This window comes from Populus alba, chromosome 18, assembly GCF_005239225.2.
Source record: "Populus alba chromosome 18, ASM523922v2, whole genome shotgun sequence".
Classification (NCBI taxonomy): Eukaryota; Viridiplantae; Streptophyta; class Magnoliopsida; order Malpighiales; family Salicaceae; genus Populus; species Populus alba.
Genome location: NC_133301.1, coordinates 4,852,424 through 4,879,251, shown reverse-complemented (window position 1 = coordinate 4,879,251; position 26,828 = coordinate 4,852,424). Strand labels below are relative to the sequence as shown.

The following is a 26,828-nucleotide window of genomic DNA, read 5'->3' as shown; positions in this document are numbered from 1 at the left end:
AGAATATTATATCTAAATTGATCAAGATTAACATTTTAGGATTACTCTCTTCATCCACAATGTTACATGCATCACGTACATTAATTTTGAGTTTCTTATGGACTCCATTGGCATTTGGCACTCAAATTAAAATAAGTCTCATTCTAGAGTGATATAATTTGTGCTAATTTTATACCGGGTCAAGCAAATAAAATATGAAACATGAATAATAAATATAGCCACTCAAATTAAAGAGCATAATTATTTATGAAATTACGATGAGAATTATTAAGGTGTAGCATGTCCAGAAATTTCAATTCACACAATTTTTTTTGTTATGTGTTATAACTATTGTACGTACCAAAAAAAAAAACTGACTCCCTGTAATTTAAACAGGTGATTATTTATTATATTTATATGCATGGTCACATGCCACCAGTTTTCCAACAAATTAAAATTGAAGACTAAAAGAAATTATATTTACAAGGAACATTTTGTGAACTAACATTATACAAGGCTTGTCCTCATAATATATTTACTGGTGATGTACTAGGACTACAAGGGGACAGAATGTACCAGAGCATTTCTTGAGAAAAAGAAGTGGCAGCTCACATCACAGGACCAGTATTGAAGCCACTCTTTTAGAAAATATTTTTAAAAGAGTGTTTTGTCTTGGAATTGGTTTGGATTTTATTTGTGGAACACCTTCTCTTATCATTTTTCATCCATGAATGGAAAGGCTACCCAAAAGCCTGATCAGTGTCCTAATTCCTCCCAACACTCACACTCACTAAGAATAAAATTTAATAAAATTATTGATTTAGTGAAAAATTGGCCATGAATTGTCAAATATAATATTAAACTGTGCTTAGATGGGTTAGCATTGACTGCTAACAACACTGGCATCGAACAATTGAAGAAAACAAAAGGAAAAACTGCAGGGTTTTCCTTGATTTATCGAAGACCTCCTTAACTTGCAATAGCTAGCATCACAAAAATACGAATGCATAAACTACTACTTCGAAAGGCAGCAGCATACAATATCATGGAAATTCATACAAATACTCATCAGCCTCAAGGAATTTACTCATCCATTCCAAATTCACAGGGTCCTCATTGGAGAAATCAAAGAAGTCATCCCCAACAAAGCTAGATTTTGAGTCCTCTAGTCTCTTAGAAGTACCCTCCTCCCTTCCCATGGCAATATTATCCATACCCAGTACATTGGTTTTCTCTGGCTCAGGTTGTTTCAATGTTGAGATTATTACTGGCTTCTCCTCTTTTTGCTTTATCTTTTTGCTCAAATGAGAATTCCAGTAGTTCTTGATTTCATTATCAGTCCTTCCAGGCAGTCTTCCAGCTATCAAAGACCATCTAAATGAGGAATAAATTCATCAAAGTCAAAACACTTATCGCAACATGTATTTCCTTAATTGAAAAATAAAGAGAGAGAAGGAAAGTGAGAGAAGGAAAATTGTGATAAGCTTGCCTGTTACCAAGGAGCTTGTGAAGCCTGAGTATCAAGTCCTCTTCTTGGTCTGATATGTTACCTCTCTTAATATTTGGTCTAAGATGATTCATCCATCTCAACCTGCAGCTCTTACCACATCTATTCAGATCTGCAGTAAACAGTACGATCAAATCCAAAATAGATGACGAGTTCTTATGAAACAATTGGGCTAAAAGTTTGCATTTGTATTTTCACTGGTATTACAGACGTTCATGATTAATACACTCGTTCAAAATACCTGCTTTGGCAGCAATTGATCTCCACCTCTTTGGACCATGAATTTCAATGACTCGGGCCAGTTTTTGGTCCTCTTCAGCTGTCCATGCTCCTCTGGTAGCTTCCTTTTTACCGCACTTACTTCTCCTAGGAGCCAGTGGCATTTGTCTAGTTTTTCTGTTCTCCCACTCCCTTCTCCCTCAAGGAAGCAAGATTCGTGTTTCGGACAAGAAGACAGAGTTGGAGTGAGTTGAACTTTAGTGTTCAAGTTATTTATTCTAGGAGTATATAAACGGGGGAGATATTATCTGACCTACCTTTCTTTGGTAAATATATGGGAACCCAAGCAACAGTATACAATACTGATGTAATTCAGGATTTTGCATCTCGGTCTCCCCAAGAGAAGTCCGAATGGCTCATGATTGAAGAGGGAGGTAAATTTAGCATGTAACAAGTCCATACATGTGAGTTCCTGCCCATGTACTTGTCCTAGACAAAAATGTAAGGGAAGTGATCTAAGCATGAGAAGAGGGAGGAGATCCAACGGCTGTTGTTGTTCAGCAGAAGCTTACAATGATGCACTCATACACACAGAAACATGCTTGCTTTAATTGCCCCGAGAAGAATAGAACTCTCCGAAGTCAGTATGCAAGCTCATTTGCATGTGATGTGTTCTTGTTTTACGAGAGAGAGATGGATTTGCTTAGATTTTAAAATATAGGACTTAGTTTTAAGGTTCATTGATAACAGGACAGGGGCATTAAGCACGTTTAGCACAACGAGAAGGTCAACACAGCAGTCAAATTCATCTCTAAATCATCTAAAGCTGGATCATTAAGGAGGCTATAAAATAGCACCATATGTAAGATACATACAAGTGATTGCATTGATTATTTTAGATTCTTCTTCCTTCAAGGTAAAATGGATGCATCTATTCTCCCATCAGCACATGATCCTGTTTTTTCTTCTTCACGTATTAATTCATTTCATGTTTTTTTTTTTTTTTTCAGTGTTGCCCACTACAAGTTGTTTATTTTTATGTTTTAAAAATAATTTTTAAAAAAATAAAAAATTATTATTAATTTTTCCTCAAATTGTTTTTTTAGATCATTTTAATGTGTTGATTTTAAAAATAAAAAAATATTATTTTAATACATTTTTTAATCGAAAAATATTTTAAAAAATAATTATTACCGCACTTCTAAATACCCCTTACATTCCACTCTACCATGCCTTTTATTTATTTATTTATTTATTGTTAAGCAGATAGCACTCTTTGGTTCAAATCACAAGTTTCATGTCCAATATGTTGATTATAAAAAATTAATTTGTGGGTGACAGAGAGCCAGCTATTATGCTTGCTTCAGATAGTGACCTCATTTTTTTAATGTTGAGATCAAGGTTTTATCTTTCATTTTTTCAATATCAATGTTTTTTTTTTCTAATAGAAAATTTAATGTATCATCATCCATTTGATATCTTCATGTGATGAAAATATTTTTCTGATAATTTTGTATGGACTTGGTGTTTATAATTTTTTTTCTTCCATGACTTTGGTTGCTGCTTTGGCTCATGATGAAATTTAGAGCTTATAATATGATTGTTCAACCTGAAACGTAACAAATTGGGATCTTTTAGTACTTTTGATAGAGAGTAGTTACGGGACAATAGTAATCTAGGGAGGGATTTTACTGAGGACCGATGCTCATGGATTGGGTAATTTATTGTCCATGAATTCAAACTGAAACCAGGAATAACTATACAATTATGATCTAAACTTGATTGAATATAGATTTTGATATCTAAACTAGACATAATCAGGTTTCGGGTAACTATTAGGTATGCATAACTCGAATCCAAATCTTGAACTCAAATATATAATTTAGAATTATTTAGTAATATATATAATTTTTAAATTTAAGATTATTTATTTATTTATTTATTTATTTTGAGTTGGATTTATGGCCGGGTCAGGAAATGGCCTAGCATACCAATATCCATACCTAACTCAAAACCTAACTTTTTTTTAAACATGAGTTTCTTTATTTTTGTTTGAGAACTAGATTGTCCGTGACTTTTAAATTCCATTTGATGCAACAAATTCTTGAAACTTATCATAATTATTATTTGTAACATGTCTAGGTTTATAATTTTTCCACAATGTTATAATATCACAATCAACTTTGTTCATTGCAAATTTTTTAGGCATCATACTAGAAATCACTCAATCTAGTACAAGAAATTTGATAAATAGAAATATGGTTTGGGAAATAAAAGATTCTATTTTTACAATAATATAACATTTTTTTTTGTTTTAGACTTACCTAATTGCACTTTAGTTTCCTCATAATTATCGTACGACCACCCGCTTTTTTTTCATGTCCAGGTAAAATATTTCCTTAAAAGTTATATTTTTCATTTTTTTTTCTAATTATTGTCAAACACTCATTGAATTTCTTTATCTTTTTCTCAGCTATCTTAATACCTTTTGCACTAACAATATAACCAAGAAATATAATTTTTTTCTTGCAAAAAGTATAATTCCTTAAATTAGCATAATTGTTTTTTTCTCAAATTACCAAACACATAACGTAAATGATTAACATACTCATCTAAGCTTTATTGTAAAGCAAGATATCATTAAAATAGACTACCACAAACATTTGCTTATAAATGCATACTACATGATTCATCAATCTTATAAATGCACTTGATGTACTAGTAAGACCTAACAAGTGCAAAAAAAATGTTAATTTGCACATATCCTTTAATACCCATACTTTTTCATCATAAGAAACATAAGGCCATGTTTGTTTCCCGGAAAGTAGTTTCCGGGAAACCATTTTCCAAACTTTCCTGTGTTTGTTTGTCATTAGAAAAGTTGGTCAACGAAAAATACTTTCCGGTCAACGGAAAACACTTTCCAGTCAATTTCAGTCAAAGAAAAATTTGACCTGGTTTTCAGGAAAGTGTTTTCCCTTTATTTTCCTGAAAGTGGTCTCTAGGAAATCACTTTCCAAACTTTCTTGTGTTTGTTTGCCAGTAGGAAAGTTGGTCAATAGAAAATACTTTCTAGTAAAAGAAAAATTTAGCTTGGTTTTAAGTGTTTTCCTGAAAAATTTGAGGGGAAAACACTTTCCGGAAGTTGTGAAAAATTTAGAAATATCATTATTTGCTGATTATATTAAATTTAATCCTCAAAATTTTGATTGCTATATATATATTTTTTGTTTTGAATATTTATTTTTCAATTTCATCTCTTAAAATTTTATTTTTATATTAACTTTGGTCCTTATTTTTATAATTGTTATTTGCTTTTTCCTTATCATATTTTTATTGAAAATTTTTATCTATCAAATTTGGTCCTCATTCTTTTGATAGTTACTTATTTTATTTGAAATAATTTATGAAATGTTAATCATTATTATTTTAATTTCTTCATCTTTCATTTTTTTTTTAATTTTTAAGAATTTGATCTCTAATAAAACTTGAGAAAAATAAAATATTAATAACTTATTTTCCAGCTTATTTTTCATGACATAACCAAACACTAGAAAGTGTTTTCCAACTCATTTTTCATTACACTACCAAATATCAAAAAATATTTTCTCGGAATTTAATTTCTCAGAATTTACTTTTCCCGAAATTTATTTTCCAACAAAAAACTATTTTCCAGCAAACAAACGGAGTCTAAGTTTATTTCAGAGTATTGGCCTGACTTTTTAACATCTGACACTTGTGTTTCCTCCGATGGGACAGGTACAATTTAAGTGTATTAACTCTTCACCATGCCCATTTGTTTTCCTCTTTCTTGGAATCCAAAGACCAATAATGTTTGCTTTTTTCGGCATATACTAAAAAGTAGATTGTTTGTCACTCTGGAGCTTTAAAGCAAAAGGCTAAGTGAGTGTTCGTCTCATCGACTGAGCGGTTAGGATGCTTTCATGGCGGCATGTCGTATCATTTTTTACAAATATAAATGTTTGTGAAGCCCCTATTGCTTGATCTTGCCTAATATATAACTGTCTTTTAACTATTTGAGCATCATGTGGGGCTACTGGACGTCTGTGGCATTTCCAGTAGAAGGGGGATTTTTTTTTTTTTTTTCTTATGTAATTGTTGGTGTCTGGTTAACTTTTTATACCTCAACTAATCTTCTAAAACTCTAAAGTTAATAATTATATAAAATTTTAGTGGTTTTAAGATTTGTAAATCTCGAATTGATAATTTTAAAAGATCAAATTTAAAACCTGATTAATTGAATTATATATGGAAAGGGGGAATATTTTTTCCAAATGTAAATGTTTGTGAAGCCCTTGTTGCTTGATCTTGCCTAATAGATAACTGTCTTCAACTCTTTGAGCATCATGTGGGGCTACCGGACGTCTGTGGCATTACCAGCAGAAAGGGAAATATTTTATTCAGTGGCATTTGCTCCGATTCACGATGCCATGCCCAAAGGGCCTTTCTATAGAAAAACTGGTGTCTCAAAACAAAGAGATTGCCTAGTTTTGTGTCAAGGAACCAATCCGAAGAGGAATGGAAAAGACACTTTGGAAATCAATGGTCAGGATTTGTTGAGAGGAAGGCCGGTTTCGATCCTATGGCCATTCTTGCACCAGGTTAGAATATCTTTAAGAGGATCTCCCATTCCTAGAATGTATTCTGACCAGCTAGTTCTCATCAATTTGTGGTCTTACATGCCTCCACTATTGCCACGAGTTGTAAATAATACTAAATACATAACCCGCGCGATATTATTTTTTTTATATAAAAAATATTAAAAAAAATAAAAATTTAAAAATCTTGGGTTTTTCTGCAAAGCTATACCCTAAGAATCTTGGGTGTGGCTGCAACGTCTGACTTAAGAGTAATATTTATAATATTAATAATAAAATTAAACTTGCATGACCCAAGTTTAAGTGAGCCTGGCTGCAACACCGGACCCAAGAATATTGGATGTGGGTTTGGATATAAGGTCGTGTCATAAAAGTGTGATAATTAAATAGATTAATTAAAAAAAAACAAAGAAAAAAATCAACAAGAAGGAAAAAACCCAATGTAGAAAAAGAAAAAAAATGAATTAATTGGGTTAACCCTTTAAACCAGGTTATCCCGTAAAACCTGGGATTCACGTCATGAAAGTTTGATAACTAAATAGAAAAAAAAATAACAGGTTTACCCAGAACTAACTGGGTTAACCCATCAAACCAAGTTAACCCGTCAAGCCCAGGATACGTGTCATAAAAGTATGAAAGTCTGATAATTAAATAGAAAGAAAATTAACTTTAACAAACAAAACTAAATGAAAAAAATAACTTATCAAAGCAAGTTAACTCATCAAACCCGAGATCCGTATCATGAAAATCTAGTAACTAAATAAAAAAAAATTAACATTAACAAACTAATCAAACAAAAAAAAAATCATTAAAAAAAATTAAAAAGATAAAAAAAAGCTAATATTGTAGTAATCCATAGTGTTTTTTTTTTTTTTGAAAAAAAGTTACAAAGCTAAGTTCTCAACTAGCTCAATATATAAGAAAACCGACAAAGGCTATTTTCAAAAAGAAAAAAAAAAAGAGGAAGTCAATTTTGGGTAAAATAAATGAAAAAAAAATGTAAAAAAAAGGAAACAAAAGCAAAAAAAAAAAAAAAAAACACATGGGAAAAGCTACGGTGTTTTAAAGAAAAAAAACAAAAAAACTAAATTTTCAACCAGCTTAATAGTAAAAAAAAATAAAATCAACAAAAATGATTCTGAAAAAAACAAAACAAAAAAAAATGTAAAAAATGACAATTTTGGAGAAAAAGAAAAAAAAAAAAAAAAAAATAAAAAAAAATACGTGGGGAAAGCTAAAGCTAGATTATCAGGTTCAATATTGAAAAAAAAAATTCAATAAATATAATTTTTTTAAAAAAAAATATGTGGGAAAACACTGCAGCAAATCAAAAACTATGCAGGGGAAAATACTGTTGCAATTCATATTTTAAAAAAAAAAACTACAAAGCTAAATTCTCAACCAACTTAATATAAAAAAAAATAAAACCTACAGAGACCGTTTTGAAAAAAAAAAAGAATAAATAAATCATAAAAAAAAAAAAAAAAACAATGTATGAGAATATTATAGCAATTCAATGTTTTAAAAAAAAAAACTATATTGTTAAATTTTTAACAGTTCAATATTTAAAAAAAATAGCAAAGATAATTTTGAAAAAAATTAAAAAAGAATAAGAAGAAGAAGTCAATTTTGGGTAAAAAAAAAAAAGAGGGGGAACATGTAAAAGAAAAAAGAAGAAACAAAAGTAAAAAAAAAAAAAAAAAAAAAACTGCTATAAAAAAAATTAAAAAAAAAACACTACAGTATTTTGGGTAAAAAAAAATAAAGCTACTATAGTGCATATCCACATATTTTAGAGTTCTTTAATTGTTGGTGCTATGTGGAGGAATATTTTGGGATAAAAAAACAAATAAATTGATTCCTTTAATAATATCCTTCTAAAAGATAAAGCCACCAGCAAAAGGCTAAAGGGAAATCAATTCAAAGACTGTTTGCCTTCACGAGCTGTTCATCGTGACTTGACTAATAGCAATTTAGGATATATGATTGTATATATAAATATGGTTATGATTGATTTTTAAAGTATTTTTTATTTAAAAATATATTAAAATAATATTTTTTTTATTTTTAAAAAATTATTTTTGATATTAACACATTAAAATAATCTGAAAATATCAAAATAATAATAATTTAAACTAAAAATAAATAAAAATATTCAACTTTTTTAAAAATATTTTTAAAATAAACAAATTAATAGAGTCCAGCAGTAATGATGACTATCCCAACTCCAACTCAACTATGACTTCCTAAAACAATTATGCAAGAATACTAGCCTCATTGGATTGTGTGTTCCCTTCATTTATCTAGTTTATATAAAATCTAAAGTTATTATATTTTAAAGTAAGATTTATTTGTGTGTTTATAATTTTTATACTTTAATGGCCAGAGAAAAAAAATAATTTTTTTTTTGTTACTTCAAAGTTTTGGGTAACAGAGCATAGAGCATATATGACACCTTTTAATCTTAGATCCCAATAAATATTATATGTATATATTTTTAATAGTTATACATACATCTTGACATCTAAAAAAACTAAAAGACTACTTTAACTTTAAAGTTAATTCTAACAAATTATCCGCTGTATACTAAAATAAATAAACAACAAAATAATACTAGAAAAGCATAAATATTAGATTTTCTAGAATCAAACCGTCCAGTAGTATTCATTTTTTTTTTTTTATATTAACGTTGAAATTTAGATTAGTTTACATACAATTCAACTAATTTTATGAATCTTAAAATTAATAACTATATAAATTTTCAGTAATTCTAAGATTTATAAAATATAAAATAATAATATCTAAAAAGCAAACTCTGAAATCTCATTATCATTATCATGAATCATTTAAACTAAACTCTCTTTTCTTTTAAGTCAAAGCCCAAAATGCATGGATCGTCAGGTTTTTAGCAACAGTATCAAGAGTTTGAAGTTTGAACACCAAAGGAAACTCTACAAGTTGGGATAAGTTTGATTTCTTGTGCATTATTACAAAAAACTTTTTATCTTATTATGACTTTTACAATTGTAGACATGATTTCTCATACTCGATATATGAATTGAAATTTCAAGACTTTGGTCCACACCAGCATCCATCTCGGCCCAAAGTTTTCTTTTAGAAGTTAACTAATTGAAAGACAAAAATGTTGGATAAAGTCCTAGTTTTATGCAGAATTCATTAAAAAAAAAAACGATTTGTGTTAGATAAGTTAATTAGAATTTTTATTTAACTATTTAGTTAGATTCTATGTTTGATTATGATTGTTAGACATGTAATTTTATTTTAAATATAAGGGTAAATATATTTTGTATTTAAAATTGTTGAATTAATCAATTAACACATGAGAGCTTTAAACACTTGTATGTTTAGTTTCTAACAATTAATATCCAAAAAGCTTACAAGAAAAAGAGAGCATATGCGTTTTAGTGTATATATTATGTAGATGATAAGTTATTTATACATGGCATTAATTTTGTTTATTTAAATATATTTGATCTCTCAATAAAAATTTATTTATTTTTAATATTCATCAAATATTTGATTAATAAATTAAATATTTGATATTTAATTAATAAATCAAGAGCAAAGATAAAATCTTTGAAACAAAAATGATTTGTAAAGGAAATTATAAAGTTATTACAATTATGGACGGGATTTCTATTGCATCAAAATATTATTTCTAAATGTTAATTAATGCTCCATTAAAACTAGATATTAATTAGAGCTGTTGAGACTAGTACATATTACATTCTTTTCTTTATATATATATATATATATATATATATATATATATATATATATATATATATATATATATATATATAAAACAGTTGTTCTTGTAAGTTGAGATATGAGGGATGCCTAAAACTAATATGTAGGTACATATCAAATGACATGTTTATTGAATTAACTCGCATGAAAATACTATATGGAGAGATCACTTGTATATATGAAAAGACTCATGTAACAATTGTGTAGGCGATCCTTAGATTTAAGATCACTAAATTATTTTATATAAGAAGTATTATGTTTTGATCCTACTACATGTTGTCATAATCAAGAATAACAAAGAGACATATATTATGTATAACATAAACTATATGAATATATTTAAGTAATCAAAAGAGGATTTATCACCTTGTGTGAATTAGAAAAAATATTTCACTTGTTCTTAAATATTATTGATTGTAAATCTTTGTATAAAATGGAATGATATTTGTAAAGAGTTTCAAATCTTATTTAAAAAATCAATGACTATAATGTTAAGAACAAACATGGTTTGACATAGCATGCATACTTTATGTTATAATGTTTAAATTGGAATATTTTTTATAAAATGATCATAATTACACCAAGAAACTAGTTAGTGAAAGGTTAAGTCAAATAACTTATGACTTTCTTAATATTTGTGGGATCATAACATGTTTCTAAATATTATATTTGATCTTTAAATATAAATTAATCAATTGTTGAGTTGATAATAAATAAATTTATTTAATCATATTTTATTTTGGGTTGTGACTTATATTTTAACCAACTTATTAGGAACCTAATAGGTCACACTTATAAGAACTATTGGTAAAAAAATTAAAATAGAATGATTAATCAAGTGTGACTTAATTATAAATAAGTTTTAGAAATTAAGGATTAAAGTATAATTTATACAACGAATTACAATTATAGACCTTGAAAAATCAAGCAGAGACTTGATTGAATAAATTTTTAAAATTGATATATGATATTATTTAAAAGACAAATTGATATTTTGTTATTTAAAAAAATTTTTAGATTTTCCTATAAATAGAAAATTATACCTCTTATTTCCTATGGATAGTGAAAAAGGGAAGTAAAGTACAGTATTGAAATATCTAAAATATAAAAGAAAAGAGTTAGCAATCTAAAATATAGCAATTTCTCTTTTCTAAAAGGGTTTATGAGATTTTTCACTAGTGATTTATATGAATTATTGTTAGAAGTCGGACAATTAAACTACTTTTTTATTGCAACAACTCAACATTTAAAGCAAATATTCAAAGTAAAAAAAAATAATTTTTAGATAACCTTCACATAAAACCCTAAAATAACTCTAGTTGGGATAATTGAAACTCTAAAAAATTTTAAATTTATTATTTCTGTAGTATCTATATATTTCGGAAACTTAACAATACGCATAACAAAATACACCTTCTTTGATGAAGATCTCAGCAGCAGCTAATCATCGCAGCAGCGAAATATTGACACTAGCAGATTCCAGATTTTTATCAACTTCTAATGCTGTGGAAGATGCATAATGTTGTTCAAAGGGCCGCAATTTCTTTTCTTTCTTTATTTGTTTTTCTTTAAAAAAAAAAAAAAAGGAAAAGAAAAGGAAAAAGAAAGAGCCGTTATTTTTTTGCATTAGGTTTGTAAGGGAGTGCTAGGAACGATGCAGGCATGCAGCCCACCTGGTGGCCATTAGGCAAGCATGTCGCCAGCATTGAAGATTGCGGATATTTTTTAAGGAGAGATTTCATTTTCATCCCCTAATATGCTACCTCATTCTCATCTTCACTCTAAAACAATTTTTTTTTATCAATTTCATCCCTAACACGTCAGGAATTTATTCAACAAATTCCTTCCGTCTAAAACCGTTGCCATTTCACATCATTTTATGACATACCATAACAGAAACAAATGTTAACTACACGGATGAAAAGGCTCAATTGAGTAACGTCTGATAATTTAAGGCCCAAATTGAGACTTAGTTTAGGGAACTAATTAAGAGTTGATGGATGAAAAGGGAAGTAATACGAGGTTTCCTCCTCTCTCTCTCTCTCTCTCTTTTTTTTTTTTTTTTAATTACGTGAAATAAAACCTTTTTTTTTTTTAGCCGGTTTAGGTGAAAACTTTAGTCCTGGTGACAGCAGGGATGAGGGAGGAAAGGAAAGACAAGTGAGTTCCAATTTCCAGTTTAATTTTTGTGCGAGTCAACTTTAGATTACTTTTAGCCAGGCAAGATACAGGTCGGTGCACGCATGATGCTGCCTCTGCAAGAAGCAAGCAATATCAACTGCAATAGAAAGTGTCTGTAAACGTAATAATTGTTGTTTTCTGAAGTTTTTTAAAAATTAAAAATATATTAAAATATATTTTTTTATTTTTTTAAAAATATATTTTTTTAACATCAGTAAATTAAAACAATTTAAAAATATAAAAGAAATAATTTAAAACAAAAAAATTAAATTAAAAAAAACACTTATAAAATATAAAAATAAATATTTCTAAGCATGTCAGCACACCCTTGAGATCGGTTGAAACAGTAAATCACATCCATTAACAAAAGGAAAAATAAATAAATAAACAAAGGTGATTTTCTCAACTGTTTATGCACACCCAAAATGATTTTAGATTACTACGTACAAAAAAATAAAAGAAAACAAATTAAAATATTATCCAAACATAGGCGATTTGCTTGGACAACCAAAGAATTAAAAGGAATATTATCACTTAGTATTTGTTTGACGTTGCGTCTTCCTACGCTTTTTAATGTTTTTTTTTATATTTGAAAAAAAATATAAAATTAATATTTTTATAAGTGTTTTATGATGGTTTTGATGTATTAATAGTAAAAATAATTTAATATAATTTTAATTAAAAAATACATTTAAAACACATCATTCATGATAAAATCAAAACACACACTTATCCAATTTTAGTGTTTTTCAAGGTGAATTATTGCCCCCTCTTTATAGTTCAAGAAGCACTCATTATTATTATTATGAGTTTCCAACGATCCACCCATCACGTAACACAGCTTATTAGTGATTATAATAAGCCCATTAGCTTGCGCTAAGCAGTGGAATAGAGTAATTTTTTTTTTTTTTAAAAGAAAATTAGGTTTTACTAATGTATCTTTTAAACATAAAAAATATTTTATTTATGAATTTAAAATCAATTAGATATTAAATCTAACATAAAAAAATATATTAGATTAATCTAAATTATTTTGGGTTGACTTGAGAAAGTTATGAGATAACCTTGAAAATAACAAAAAAAAAAATTAAAAACTCGAATTAATTCAATATTAAAGAAAAAAATTAGCAAAAAAAAAACCATATTTGTTTTTATTAAAAAAACATGTAAATTTAAGTCAACCAACCAAACTCTTGATGTAAGTCATGCATGCCATCAAATTCAATAATTTTTTTGATTTTATAGATTTTTTTTATTTAATATATTTATATGAAAAGAAAACATATATGAATTTTTTTAATGAAATAAATTTTTAAAAAATCATGACAGATGCGTTGAGGTTGAGATATCAAAAATAAATCATTGATAGTAAGGGGTAAGATTGCATTTTCTTTTTAATTTGAAGTTAAACAAAAAAATAAATCATTAATAATAAAACGTCGAATTGTATTTAAAAAAAAAAACAATTGAGGAATGAAAAATGTGTCAAACAAAAAAATAAATAATACCTCGGATGTTTTAACTTAACTCATTGAATTTATAATCCAGATCATAGAACCAACCATGTTAAATTTTTTTTTTCATAAATTTTAACCTAAAAAGATCAAAAACAAAAAGCCTAATATGGCGTTTCTTTGGGCTAGACTTGCACGTTTGAATTATTTTTTTTCTCATTTAAAGGGTTGGATAACCTTTTTATTTTTTAAAATATATGGAAACGATGTATCATTTGATTTATTATTTTTTAAGTTAAATTCTAGCCACCACTATAATGGCTAAAAAATTAGGTTATTGGTTTTTTTAACCCAACAAACCTATTTTCAACTCATTTAAAGTAAAAACACACACCCTAAATCTAGTCCTACAACATCTAAAAACCAGTTTAGCAATCCAATAAAAAAAAAAAAAAAAAAACTCAGATCATATATCAAACTGAATAAATTTTCTAGATTAGTTTTTAGTTAATATTAAAACTTGAAATAACTATCATAAAATTCATCAAATGAAATTTATTTACACTAATTTTAATTATTTTGATGGTTGAAATAAATATAAACGATAACTTTTTTTTTCTAAGTTAAAATTTAATTTATTTTTTTTATATATTATAAAAAATAGATTTAGAATCAGGAAAATAAATTTTAGTATCGAAGTTGAGTTTTCATGAGCTTTTTTTTATATGAAATTTATAGGCACTTGTAATTTTCACTTTGTTTCGGACTTGAACCCATCCTTTCCTTGAAAAAAATATAATTTGGTGTAAATTTGGGATAAAAAAGAATTCAGAAGTTGGTATTAAATTGAGATTTTTTCTAAAATTAACTATTTGTGATTTGCGAGAAGAATAACAGTAAACTTGTTGCTTCATTGTAATTTGAGGACACGGCTTAACCTTCTCAAAACGTCGTCGTTCTCTGAAAACTTTCCATACCCATGTTATAGTCAAGAAGTTAAGAGATTTTTATCGCCATAAATATACGCAGCCGATCTCTCACTCCCTCTCACTAAAGGAAAACAATCTTCAACAAAGAAAGCGGAGAGCTTATAAGATCCGATCAGATCCCTTCGAAGTCAATTTCTCTATCTAAAACTCTCCTAGCATTTCTCCTTATATGTATCAACACCGATCGGTTGATTTCTTTCATCCTCTAATTACCCACAATCGAAGCTCGATTTTACAGTTTTGACTCCGGTATTTTGCGATTCTTCACTTCATTTCTTCAATTTAGGGATTTTTTTCTTATTTTTTCTAGAAATGCACGAGACCGTGTGACCTAGGGTTTCTTGTGTGAGTAAAGGTACTGCGTTTACCTTGAATTGCATGAAGATTTGGTGTTTCTCGTGCTTCATTTTCGGTAAAAAAGAAGCAGTAGAATATAAACCCATGAGAGAGGGCATTTCAGAAAATGAAGGCAACACTGAGGGTAATTTTGGAAATAACGAAGAGGAGGATACTGAGGCCGTTGCATTGACAGATATCCGCCGAGACCGTAATGCTCGGGAGTCGTTGAGGTGGATTGAGGAAATGATTAGAGCGATGCAACGTACACGTGGCGGCGGAGGCAGCGGTGCGGCTACTTGGGGAGAGGTGGGGCCGGGTTTCGAGGTGGAGGCTCAATTTGTGGCTCCTTCTCTTGCTTTGAGGAGCTCTGCTTTTCGCGCCTCATGGCTGGCACGGGGAGAAAGTAGTGGTAGTAGTTCTGCAGTGGCAGAGGCGGAGGGTAGTGGTAAAGAGAAGTGTGATCGCGATGCCCATAATAAAAGGGCTAAAGTTTACTCCTGTTCTAAGTGAGTTTTCAACTTGTTTTGTGTTTAATTGGGGTTCAATTTCAGTCTCTACGGCTTGCTGTTTCTGATTGTTTTGTGGTTTTTTTTTTTTTGGCATGTTTCGTTCTAAAATGGTAGTTTTTTGAAATGAAGTTTTGAACTTTCAGTATTTTTGGATGATAATTCAATGTTTTTCTGCCAATTGTGGTGCGCGCGCTTCTGGGGTCATGTTTTTGAAATAATGCTGTTTAACAATCTGTCATTATGTTAAAAGAATTTGAGCTAAACCCTGCTATATTTTTCCAGATATTTTGGATTTCTACGTTTAGTTTTCTCTCTGACTGTGAAGTGTAAGGAGGATTGCTGGTTAACTTGTAAGGAAGTGCATTTCTTCCTTATTCTTTAGGTTGCAAGCATATAGTCTCATTTGGACATCACAATTGTAACTTGTTACTGTTACCTTCATATTTTGATTGCATTTTCGTCACCAACATTGTTTGCAATACCTGGTTTGCATTGGATGATGTTTATGTTACATGAGTGCTATCAGAGTGTATGCGTGCTTCATGGTTTTAGTGGTTGTTGTTCATGCATGATGGGCTATTGTCTCTCTGCAGTGACAGTCATTATGCTGCGGTAATGTCTTCAGATGTTGGTGATTCTACTTCATCGGCGGATAGAGACCTTGGTTTAACTCAGAGCTCTTCAATTTCATCTAATAATGAGATTTGTTATCATAACTTCATGTGGAATAACAACAGCGATGAGAATCCCCTTGATTCTAGTGGTGGGAGAGATGGTGGTGATGATAGTGTCATTTCCAATTCAGAAGACTTAGATGTTAGAATGGATCTTACAGATGACTTGTTGCATATGGTAAATTGCATTTTTAATAGATCAATGCACCACAGCTTGCTTTAATCTGATCTAATTTTATATTTTCCTTTTTCTACCCAGGTTTTCTCTTTCTTGGACCACATGAATCTATGTCGGGCAGCAATGGTTTGTAGGCAGTGGCAAGCTGCTAGTGCTCATGAAGACTTCTGGAGGTGTTTGGATTTTGAGAACCGAAACATATCGGTAGAACAATGTGAGTTCTACTATTTTCCTCATGCTAAATTTTTTACTTTATCTTCCCCCTGCATATGAGACGGGGTATTGTAGAGGTGTGAAGAGATGTGGTTTTGTAAAACTCAAAAGGATCTTGTCACCATCCACTCTCCCTCCCCCATCCCTTTCGATCTTATCACCAGAAGGCTTTAATGTTAACTTCCTTTTCTATATAGCTTAAGGATGAATGAATATTGGAAAATGGAAACCCTGTAAATGTGGTCTGTAATTTCTTACCTAACCATGATTGAAAAGCCTTGTGTGAAGTAAATGGTATGCAGCAAAAAGTAGTGAAATCCAGATGATGTAGTTGCAGAAGTTTCTTAAAATGCATAGATATGATGCACTTCATGTTGGAAAATGCCTTGAGGCAAGATATGAATTGCGGCTTTGTACTACTTGTCATTATTTGATAAATAAGAATGGGTGTACGAGTTAAGTAATCAGACATCATAAATGTGGAATGGGCTAGATGTTTGAAGAATAAAGAACACAAGCTTAGCATTCTTAAATTACAAATTTGTTTAAAAAGCCTTGTTTAGCATGCAATATTGGTCCACTTATAAGTGAGTTTTGAATCATCATTTGATAAATAAGATTACATGTATCAGTTAAATAATCAGACATCATATATGTGGAATGGACTATACATTTAAACAATAAAGTATTTGCGCATAGCATTCCTGAATTATAAATTTGTTGAAAGCCTTGTTGAGCATGCAATGTTGGCCTACTTATATGTGTAAATGGATCACAACCTAACTATCAAATATTATGATCTACAAATGAAAGCGATTACCCGTATTGTATTATAGAAGCATCAACGACCCTTCTCATTGGAAAATAATGGTTGAGGAATCAAATTGATGTATTTAATATGAATTTGCAGTTGAGGACATGTCTCGACGATACCCGAATGCCACTGAAGTGAATATTTATGGTGCTCCTTCTATTCACCTGCTTGTTATGAAAGCAGTCTCTTCTTTAAGGTAGATGTTTTTGGTTTTGTTCATCTTGTTATGGTCAAGTAATGACACACTAAGCTGCCACTAATATCTTTATATTTTTCTCAGAAATCTTGAGTCTTTAACCTTGGGTAAAGGACAGCTAGGGGATCCTTTTTTCCATGCCTTGGGAGATTGTAGCATGTTAAAGAATTTGAATGTCAATGATGCTACTCTGGGTAATGGTATTCAGGAGATACCAATAAACCATGATAGACTGTGTCATCTTCAACTAACAAAATGTCGTGTGATGAGGATATCTGTCAGGTGAAACACTATTAAGCTCTTAAATCAAAATTTTGTTAGTTCTCTTACTTTGTGCTAAGATACTTCTTTTACAGGTGTCCACAACTTGAAACTTTATCTTTGAAGCGCAGCAACATGGCACAGGCTGTGCTGAATTGTCCTCTTCTGCATCTCCTTGACATAGGCTCTTGCCACAAGCTTACAGATGCAGCAATTCGTTCAGCAGCAATTTCATGCCCTCAATTAGCATCTTTAGACATGTCGAATTGTTCTTGTGTGAGTGATGAGACACTACGTGAAATATCCCACACTTGTGCTAATCTTCACATTCTTAATGCTTCTTATTGTCCAAACATATCACTTGAGGTTAGTTTCTAAATTAGTGCATTCTTTGATTTGGTTAGATGTGGATATGCCACTGTTTGACTTCATGATAATTTTCTTTTTTTTTTTCCCCTTCTTTGAAGTCTGTTAGGCTGCCAATGTTGACAATTCTCAAGCTTCATAGTTGTGAGGGCATCACTTCAGCCTCAATGTCTGCAATTGCACATAGTTCCTTGCTGGAGGTTTGGATTCTCTTGCTTTGCATGTTGGTCCTGCCTAGACGTGTTCCCTCAGAACTAACTTTGGAGCATTGCCATTATAATTTTTATAGGTTTTGGAGCTTGACAATTGCAGTCTTTTGACTTCTGTGTCCTTGGATCTTCCTCGCTTGCAAAACATAAGATTAGTACATTGTCGAAAGTAAGCATGCTCTTCCATTCCTCCATCTCACCATTTAAATCTTGAGAAGCATTCTTACCCTTTGGATGGTAAGAGGCTTGTTCTTGCTCTTTTTTGTTGAAGTAATATTATGTTCTTTTTGGTCTGCCCGCAGATTTGCTGATCTGAACTTACGAAGTATCATGCTATCATCTATAATGGTGTCTAATTGCCCAGCCCTTCATCGTATCAATATCACTTCCAATTCACTTCAAGTATGTTTAACCTTGCTCCTGTATATTCACTGTGCTTTCCTTCATTTTTCAGTGTAGCAACTCTTGTAATTTGTTTCTTGACTTGCAGAAATTAGCATTGCAGAAGCAGGAGAACCTAGCAACATTAGCATTACAGTGCCAAAGTTTGCAAGAAATGGACCTCACAGATTGTGAATCTTTGACTAATTCTATTTGTGATGTTTTTAGTGATGGTGGTGGATGCCCGAAGCTGAAATCATTGGTTCTTGATAATTGCGAGGTTTGTGAATTGCGATCTTTTTGCCCTTTTTGTTTATGCATTTGTGAAATCTGCCATGCTTTGGCATGTGCATGAAGAGGAAACATGGTATTTTAATGCTGTATTACTGCTATAATCTTTCACATGTTTTGCTCTCTTTTGGAGCATTCATTCTTATAAAGTAAGAATGATATTGGTGGTGTTACTGTATTAGAATTCCAATTCTTATGCCTACAATAAAGTGTTGTTTGCAGAGAAGATTTTCTGGATTGACGATGTTCTGTTATGATATCAGTCATAGGATATCTCAAGTTGTAAAAGTGGAATCATACTTTAGAACTATCATTTCAACATGACATATTGAGTGGAGGAGATGGTCCATATAACCAACCTTAACTAGTTTGGATTGTGACTTATTTTAGATGGGTTGTCATTTTCACCAATGACATTTGCTCAAGATGGAGCTCCACTATGAATTAGTTAGAACTAGTCACATGCTTCTAAACAATGCATCACTGATGCTGAGGACACTCTTTACAGAATTTGGATTGGACTTAAGGAATGCAAAGAGTGCAATTTGAAATCACTTGTGGGGAAAATTTGGGTTGTCAAAAATTTGGAATGACTTCTAATAATGTTCAGAGCAAGTAAATGTTGATAGGTGGACTTTTGAAGATTGGGCAGGGAGAAAGGGCTTGGCAGCTGAATTCTGATTTAAAAGATTCATCTTCTTAGTGAATTATTGGTCATGTGGTAATGCAATAAGTTCACCTTAAACTGTTTTTGTGATGAATAATGTTTTTTTCTCTGTTGGTTGTTCATTGGATGTTTGTGCCCAGGTAAATTGAGCTCTTACTTCCTGTTGAACATTTTCATGACATGGTTTTGGCTTATTGAGTGAAGCTTATGCAATTATTTCTGCAATTCTTGTGATATGTTTTTCCCTTTGACTGAGTGAATGATTTTACTTTCCAGAGTTTGACTGCTGTGCGATTCCGTAGCACTTCTTTAGTCAGTCTTTCCCTAGTTGGTTGCCATGCTATTACTGCTCTCGATCTGGCGTGCCCTTCTCTTGAGCTTGTTTGTTTGGATGGCTGTGATCATCTTGAGAAAGCATCATTTTGTCCAGTGAGTGGGAATCATTGGTGCAATTTTGTTCTGCTAAATAATGAGCAAGGTGTGTATTATGCTAAACAAAATTTATGGTAATCTGAAATATTCTGCCCCTTTTCAGGTTGCTCTCCGGTTACTCAATTTAGGAATATGTCCCAAACTGAACATGCTTAGCATTGAAGCACCATTCATGGTGTCCCTTGAGTTAAAAGGATGTGGTGTATTATCTGAAGCAACTATTAATTGTCCCCTCTTGACATCTCTGGACGCTTCATTTTGCAGGTCACAATGCTTTCTATTAGTTTTTTTTTTTGGCTGTCCCTTTCATCTCCTATGACTGACATCTGTGGTGTTTACATTCAGCCAACTCAAGGATGGCTGCTTGTCTGCAACCACTGCATCCTGCCCACTGATTGGGTCATTGATTTTGATGTCTTGCCCTTCTGTTGGCTCTGATGGACTATTTTCTTTGCGGCGACTTCCACATTTGACTGTGCTAGATTTGTCATACACTTTTTTGATGAATCTGGAGCCAGTGTTTGACTCTTGTTTGCAATTGAAGGTACTTGTGATTCCTCTTGCATATTTTTACAGATACCATGTAGTTCACTTCAATTTTGTAAAATTTGTACCTCTATAACCAATGAGCCTGTAGGTTAGTGGTACTCTTGCATAACTATGAGGGATGAGGTCGGATGTTCATCTCACCTTTTTTAATTGATTTCTAATAAAATCGGATCACACTGATAAAAAAATTGCACATTCAATGGATTAGCGAGATCTATTTTACTTTTCCATAAAAAACTTGCTTATGTAATTTGAACATTCCAAAGCTCATTTTGAACGAGCTAAACTTTTCTTGCTGAAACATGTTGAATTGCTTTGTGATTCAATTTCATGCTGTCTGAATATTCAAAAGATGAGCATCTGGAGAATGTTATGATTTTATCAACAACTTGATTTTTGCTTTGTTATTTTTCATTTTTTAAGCTGAGTGCATGTCCTTGGATGAACTAAGCATCTGGCTCGCTTTATTTTTTTCTTGTTGCATGGTTTGATGAATGGTTTGTGAAGTTGTGGGCCTTGCTGACTAAATATTTTTTACCTGTTCACTAAGGTACTAAAATTACAAGCATGCAAATACCTTACTGACACGTCATTAGAGCCTCTCTACAAGGATGGTGCTCTTCCAGCACTTCAGGAGTTGGACTTATCTTATGGCACCCTATGTCAATCTGCAATTGAAGAGCTTCTTGCTTGTTGTAGACACCTTACTCATTTGAGCTTGAATGGCTGTGCAAACATGCATGACCTGAATTGGGGATGCAGTGGTGTTCAGATTTATGAGTTCCCAAGCAAATTTAGCTCAGCTGCTCTGTTTTCAGATGAGAATCTTCCTGTGTCAACTGAGCAGCCAAATCGCTTATTGCAGAACCTCAACTGTGTTGGCTGTCCGAATATTAGGAAAGTTGCCATTCCACCAGTGGCCCGTTGTTTGCTTCTTTCTTCTCTAAATCTTTCTCTGTCCTCCAATTTGAAGGAAGTTGATGTTGTTTGTTTTAATTTGTGCTATCTCAATTTGAGGTACACTTATTACTCTCTGTTGATGTGTTTAATGTTCATTCGTATTAGTTTTATGCTTTTTTATATCTAATATCTTTGTTTTTGTATTTTGTTCAGCAATTGTTGCTCCTTGGAAATATTGAAGCTTGAGTGTCCAAGGTTGACTAGTCTTTTTCTTCAGGTATGGGCAATTCTGACTTTTAATGAGTTCTTGGATCTGGTCATTGTTTGTGCTTACCCATATCATAATTCAAGGGTAAAAGGACAAAAAGAGCATTTCTCTACTAAGTTGGATAATGTAGGACTGACCTTGAGCAAATAACATGGCTATTGACTTTCTTTTGCCTTAATTAGTTTGCTGGGTTTGGGGAAGCCCTCAATCTGGTGCCCACCGTTATTAGCTAGGAAAATATTGTGGTGCTGCTTTCACTATAGATGTATATACTGAACTATTTTTTAGGGAGAATCGCTCTCCTTTGGGAACTATGTATAAGAAAACCAGAGAGCCTCATTAATGCCAATCATGAGGATCACTTGTTTCTGGTTTGATGTGCAATTTTCCTCAGATTTTGATTCTTTGGCTGCCTTCTCTCCTGCAGGGGAGAGCATGCCCTAGCCATATCTATTGGCCAATTATCATTTTAGCTTTTAGGGACAACGCATCTGAAATTGCTCCCAATTAATACTGTTTTTGGTTCCTGTTTTAAACATCGCAGTCTTGCAATATTGATGAAGAAACTGTTGAGGCTGCCATATCTCAATGTGGCATGCTGGAGACTCTAGATGTACGTTTTTGTCCAAAGGTGAGATCAACATTTTATCTTATATATATCTTACATCTGAAATACAGTCTTGGATTTGTTTCTATTTATCGGGCTTCTTGTGTTACTTGAGTAATAAAGTTACTTAATGAATTCATCTGTGTTCTGACTTTCCCTAGATATGCTCAATAAGCATGGGCCAATTACGTGCAGCATGCCCGAGTTTGAAGCGTATCTTTAGCAGCCTGTGATGTGAATAATTTTCTTCCTTTTGTTTTTGTCATTCACAAGTGGTGATTCTATTTGACCTGAAGTAGCAACCTGTCGTTATATGATATCCACGATTCACACCTGTGTTGTAAATGTTCATCTATCTTATTGATGCTTGCTCCGAGTATATATAGGTTGTGTAGTAGCTGTTGTGCTGTTTCAATACAACAAATTTTCAATGTTTTAATGTTACGCTATTTGGAGAGTTTAATTTTGAAAAGGGATTTGTGGTTGTGACCACAGCTAGGATGGGGCTTGGACTCCTTTAGTTTTGTTTTACTTAAAAACCTTATTGTTATTTTTTTCCCTGTGGAGACTTGGGAAAGATATGGATATATTATTAGACTTGATTTGAACTTGATATCTATATATATGTGTATAATTCCACTATTCAACACATCCACTCTATTTAGTTTAATGTTGAATAATAAATAATACTGAAACAATAGAAACATGACCAGTATTAACCTTCGCCATCCAGAAGAAATAACCATGATTGGTACCAGTCATAAGATTGATTCCAGCTGTTTCAATGCTGGGGTCTAAATATTAACCTGTTAATCTTTTTCTGTGTTATGTAAGCATGCGCAATGGCCTTCCCTCTATCTAACACATCAGAACGGAGAGTTTGGAGAGGGACGGAAAGAGAGAGCATGAGAGGGAAGAACGTTCATTTGTACTATAGATATATATTGTCAAGGAGAAACAAATGAGTATTATGAGAAAGCAAGAATTTGTTACTCAAATGTTAAGCATCACTGCTATAATTATATTATTAACAAAAACTAATTAGAGGTTTTGTTGTTCGCTTTTGCACTGTGCTTTCTCTTACTAACCATGGTGGATTTCAATAGTGTTATTTTCCCGTTTTGATTGCTTTACTTTTTTAATTTCACATTGAAATTGCTATTTGAGATTTTCCATGATTTTCCCGTTTTTTCTCTTTGCTTATTCTTGCAAATTAAGGTTTTGATCACATTTTAGGATTTGAATGGAGATCAATTCAATGAGATACAATCTAAATTTCTAGCAAAAGAACTAAAAACTAGAAAAAATAGCATGGCTTTACTCAAATTTACTTGAAAAAAAAACATTGATCCTTTTAGTTTTGGAATTTCAAGTTTTGGTTTAAAATTTTATTTTATTAATGTTTCAATCCTTAAGTTTGAAAGAAATTAAAAGAAAACAAAAAGAGAGAAATTCATTGAAAAATAGAGGAGGAGAGAGTCGTCGGTTGGCTATATTTTGACAACCAAAAAAATCAATCTTGATGTCAGTAGTTTCTAGTGGATAAAAGAAGTGTTATTTAGATGTTTTTAATCTTCCATCTTGTTAAAAAAAATAGATCATGAATAAAAAATGTTTTTTTTTCTTTAGGATGATTTTATTGGTTTTTAATTGATTAAAGTTGGTTTGAGTTGAAAATTTGTTTATTGAGGTTTGTAGGATAATTTTTTTGAAGTGTTTTCAAATGAGAAAATACTTAAAAATGAGTTTTTGAAATCAAGAAGATGGGCTTGACTTTCCAACCACTTGATGTGGCTGGAGTTTTACTAGCGGACGACACATCATTTTCCATTGTAAGATAATACATTGTCTACTTCGTTTTTTTTTTTTTTGGAAAGTCAAGATGTCTAGTGTACGCGAGCCTAACCTTGCAAACCTACATACACCTAGCATTATTCATTTTGGGCTAAGAAAGCCAAGTCCACCCAAACTCAAACACATGGTCTCCTGAGGATTTTATGGTTTTTTTTTTTTTTTAAATTTCTTAACTTTTAATTAAAATTAACTAAAATGAAATAATTAAAAATATTTTCAGGACTTTTTTTATTAAATACCATTCAATTTTTACATTTTTTTCAAGTAAGATTACAATATCTTTTTATAATATTAACAGACGCTCTTTTTATACATTTCTTTTTAGTAGGTTGTGGTCTAATGCAACCTCATGTGAAATAAATGATGTAGAGATATGAACCATTCTCACCCTTTCTACCAAGGTTTGTGATTGTGTTGAAATCCTATCTTTGATAACAATAAATCCATGATCAACACTATTATTTTGTATATGAGTAAGTGAGATCTTGTCTAATATTAATCATTCTAACGCTTTCTTATAAGGAAACTAATTAGTTCTTGATGTTGTTTGTTATTGACTATTTTGTTGGTATGTACAACTTTCAGACCTATTTCTTAGTCAAGGTTTGTGGATGACATCAACTTTCCTTACCAAAATGTTTAGCATTTCTTTCTCCTAAACTAGTTTTTGGATAGTTGTGCTTGTTTCCATCTTCTTTCCATGTCTAGGATATTTGATAATATTGGGGAAGATCATCATCCTCTACATCATTGGATTTTGATGACTTTTGTTGTGACCATTGCTTATTTCAATCATTTTTATTGTCGAGTTACTACTTGCTTAATATTACCCTCTAAGTCCTCACTCTTTGAAATAATTGTGTGGCAAGTCGGCAATTATATACTTCATTATGAGGCATATCTTAATTGTTTAAACTATCCATTTAGCTTTCCTTTAATTTATGTATTTTTTTCAAATGCGCTAATCATGATCAACTCTAGTCTTTGTCGTGGTTGATTAACTCTTGTCTTTTACATCTCTCTCTTTCTAAAATGCACATCAAACTTGGGATTACCATTTTTGTAATGATCATTCACTTTCATCTATTTGTCTAAAAAATAGATATGTCTAGACTATAGAGCCCTTTTAATTTGGTTCTTGAAGACAACATAACTTTTAGTTTCATGTTTCCAAGAGCCATTCCAATTACAATAGTTCTTACCCTTAATTTTATTTGCAGTAAGGATAATATGATTTATAAAAAGCTTATTTCCTCACAAATAATTGGTCAAATATCTCTTTTGCCATTTTGATATTAAATTGCTTTCCTATATTCAACTACTTTGGTTTCATTTACATCTTTGGTGTCAGGTTTAACAATCTCTTTAGGATTTTTTAAATATTACAAACTCAAATAGTCTTTCATATTTGATTCTTGTGATTGATATAAGCTATTGCTATACCTCTTTAAACTCCCCATTAGAGTCCAAATTTGTCAATGAATGTGTACTCATGATATTATCTTAATAGCCAACAAGATAGGTTCCCTTTAATGACTTTTTTTTATGCCTATTTTGCTAGGATTTTCTTATAGCAAGCAACTTCATTAGTGAGGGTGTAGATGTCTAATTGTTTTGTTCCTATAAACCTCTTTTTTATATTCCACTGTAATCCCTTTAATAATAACTTTATGCACTAATGACTAGTTGTAGCTACAGTGCACTTAATTTTTAACATTTTAAAGCACATAACATAACTTCTTATAAACTTCATAAGATCTTAAACTATCTTAGATAAATTAGTAAATGTGAACTTTGGATTAGCCCTATAAAATTATTTATTTAAATGAGTTTCCATCTTTTCCAAACATTTATTCCAGTTAGGTGGCAATATGAAAAACTAGTAAAAAACTATCTTGGTTAATGATGAACCAAACAACCTTAGTTACAACAATTGTTTGGTTTTGTAGGAGAAAGTACTAATAATAATAATAATAATAATAATAATAATATAGGAAAGGTGAGGAATGGAAGGTGGTGATGGTGTTAAGTGTCTATTTCGAATAATGTTTGAACTAGAATTTTTTTAAAAATTATTTTTTTAATCATTTTGATGTACTGATATTAAAAATAAATTTTAAAAAATAAAAAATAAAAAATATATTATTTTAATAGATTTCTAAACAAAAAATATTTTAAAAAAAACTACAGTCTTTATCTCAAACACCTCTAAATATAGTTATGCCAACACTGTATTGGTGGATTGAGTTAACTTAGTTAGGTGTAAGAGGAAACAGATAAAGGAAACGAGGTCGTATCCGTTAGCTTGTCTCATTGTTTCTTTATGTCTCCATTTTACATGAGAGTAGATCAAAATTATATTTGTATAATATTGATAATATTATAATTGATAAAGTATTAT

The 26,828-nt window shown here is 30.9% G+C and overlaps 2 protein-coding genes across 2 annotated transcripts; one reads left to right on the top strand and one right to left on the bottom strand.

Moving 5' to 3' along the window:
• Positions 1 to 898: 898 nt before the first annotated feature.
• LOC118046029 (transcription factor MYB114) lies at positions 899 to 2,002 on the bottom strand. Its single transcript, XM_035054793.1, has 3 exons — positions 1,728 to 2,002; positions 1,469 to 1,598; positions 899 to 1,353 (listed from the first exon to the last, which is right to left on the bottom strand). Exons 1-3 carry the CDS (start codon positions 1,867 to 1,869, stop codon positions 1,023 to 1,025), a joined length of 603 nt encoding a protein of 200 aa, XP_034910684.1. The 5' UTR covers positions 1,870 to 2,002; the 3' UTR covers positions 899 to 1,022.
• A 12,697-nt stretch (positions 2,003 to 14,699) lies between these two features.
• On the top strand, positions 14,700 to 23,181 carry LOC118046028 (F-box/LRR-repeat protein 15). The gene is made up of 17 exons (XM_035054792.2): positions 14,700 to 15,564; positions 16,161 to 16,419; positions 16,501 to 16,633; positions 17,543 to 17,642; positions 17,727 to 17,924; positions 17,999 to 18,269; positions 18,371 to 18,469; positions 18,559 to 18,647; positions 18,781 to 18,880; positions 18,969 to 19,139; positions 20,094 to 20,246; positions 20,353 to 20,513; positions 20,595 to 20,793; positions 21,349 to 21,815; positions 21,912 to 21,975; positions 22,511 to 22,597; positions 22,735 to 23,181. Exons 1-17 carry the CDS (start codon positions 15,098 to 15,100, stop codon positions 22,804 to 22,806), a joined length of 3,090 nt encoding a protein of 1,029 aa, XP_034910683.1. The 5' UTR covers positions 14,700 to 15,097; the 3' UTR covers positions 22,807 to 23,181.
• The last annotated feature ends 3,647 nt before the right edge of the window (positions 23,182 to 26,828 follow it).

What these genes read in the sequence shown, in the direction of transcription:
- LOC118046028 (XM_035054792.2), top strand. Translation starts at nt 15,098, where the DNA reads ATGAAGATTTGGTGTTTCTCGTGCTTCATTTTCGGTAAAAAAGAAGCA. An exon ending in CAGATGACTTGTTGCATATG is followed by an intron (nt 16,420 to 16,500) that starts GTAAATTGCATT and finishes TTTTCTACCCAG; the next exon opens with GTTTTCTCTTTCTTGGACCA. An exon ending in AAAGCAGTCTCTTCTTTAAG is followed by an intron (nt 17,643 to 17,726) that starts GTAGATGTTTTT and finishes TATTTTTCTCAG; the next exon opens with AAATCTTGAGTCTTTAACCT.
- LOC118046029 (XM_035054793.1), bottom strand. Translation starts at nt 1,869, where the DNA reads ATGCCACTGGCTCCTAGGAGAAGTAAGTGCGGTAAAAAGGAAGCTACC. An exon ending in ATCAATTGCTGCCAAAGCAG is followed by an intron (nt 1,599 to 1,727) that starts GTATTTTGAACG and finishes TGTTTACTGCAG; the next exon opens with ATCTGAATAGATGTGGTAAG. An exon ending in CACAAGCTCCTTGGTAACAG is followed by an intron (nt 1,354 to 1,468) that starts GCAAGCTTATCA and finishes TTCCTCATTTAG; the next exon opens with ATGGTCTTTGATAGCTGGAA.